Source organism: Penaeus monodon, chromosome 15, assembly GCF_015228065.2.
Source record: "Penaeus monodon isolate SGIC_2016 chromosome 15, NSTDA_Pmon_1, whole genome shotgun sequence".
NCBI classification, from domain to species: Eukaryota; Metazoa; Arthropoda; class Malacostraca; order Decapoda; family Penaeidae; genus Penaeus; species Penaeus monodon.
In genome coordinates this window covers 3,900,927-3,902,024 of record NC_051400.1, presented here as the reverse complement: position 1 = coordinate 3,902,024, position 1,098 = coordinate 3,900,927, and the positions used below count along the sequence as shown (strand labels likewise).

The 1,098-nt window shown below is 45.5% G+C and overlaps 2 protein-coding genes across 2 annotated transcripts in view; both read left to right on the top strand.

Moving 5' to 3' along the window:
- Positions 1-1,098, top strand: part of LOC119581671 (rhodopsin-like) — a gene marked incomplete in the record, with an annotated part of 13,440 nt that overhangs the window by 5,253 nt on the left and 7,089 nt on the right.
- LOC119581669 (rhodopsin-like) overlaps positions 153-1,098 on the top strand; it is a 1,502-nt gene continuing 556 nt past the window's right edge. The window contains exons 1-2 of the mRNA XM_037929793.1: positions 153-245; positions 431-1,098. The exon at positions 431-1,098 is cut by the window's right edge and continues 556 nt beyond it. Of these exons, the coding sequence (XP_037785721.1) occupies positions 431-1,098 (668 nt within the window). The 5' untranslated portion in view covers positions 153-245. The remainder of the gene's footprint in view (positions 246-430) is intronic.

Sequence of the window (1,098 nt, the reverse complement as noted above, 5' to 3'; positions counted from 1 at the left end):
GGGAAGAGAAGCTCATTAAGTTCCCAAGACTAACATATTTGCATTCACTGACAAGATCAGTACAAAAGCTATGACGCTTTTTTTTTATTTACATAACATGATTACTGTGTCAGTATATAAGAGCACCTAGGCTACCCAAGAATCAGTTGCCTGTCAGTGTCTCACACACATCGAAGGCTGCCGAGTGCAAAGTAGTTCTGAAAAGAAATTTCTTTGCCTCGCTTGAAAAAACAACAATTTTGAAGGTAACGTGGTCGTTTGTTCACTTTATAGTAGCGTCAGTAAAAGGAGGAAAGTGATTTTTCTATCAATTAACACATTGAAATGCATTCCTACTATATATTAACTAAAACAGTTCAGAGATATCACACATGTATACGTGTACGTATATCGCATATGAAATGGTGATATTTTCTCATTCCTACAACAGATGTGGAACAACGCAGACATGGGCAGCAATGCTCTTCCTTCCACCAATCCCTATGAAAACTTCACAGTGGTTGACACTGTGCCAAAGGAACTTCTCCATATGATAGACCCCCATTGGTACCAGTTCCCTCCCATGAACCCACTCTGGTATAGCCTCGTTGGCTTCTGGATGGTAGTAATGGGAAGTCTCTCCGTTGCCGGTAACTTCGTCGTCATTTGGGTCTTCATGAACACCAAATCTCTCCGAACACCTGCTAACCTTTTGGTTGTTAACCTGGCCATGTCTGACTTCCTGATGATGTTCACAATGTTCCCACCCATGGTCATCTCTTGCTACTGGCAGACCTGGACTCTTGGAGCATTCTTCTGTGAGATCTATGCTTTCCTTGGTTCTTTGTTCGGCTGCGTTTCCATCTGGACCATGGTCTTCATCACTGCTGACCGATACAATGTCATCGTTAAGGGAGTGTCTGCTGAGCCTCTGACTTCTGGCGGTGCCATGGCAAGGATTGCTGGCACCTGGGCTGCCTCTCTTGCCTGGTGCCTTCCTCCCTTCTTCGGCTGGAACCGTTATGTGCCTGAGGGCAACATGACCGCTTGTGGCACTGACTACTTGACCGAGACCACCCTGAGCAAGAGCTACCTGTGGGTGTACTCCGTCTGGGTGTA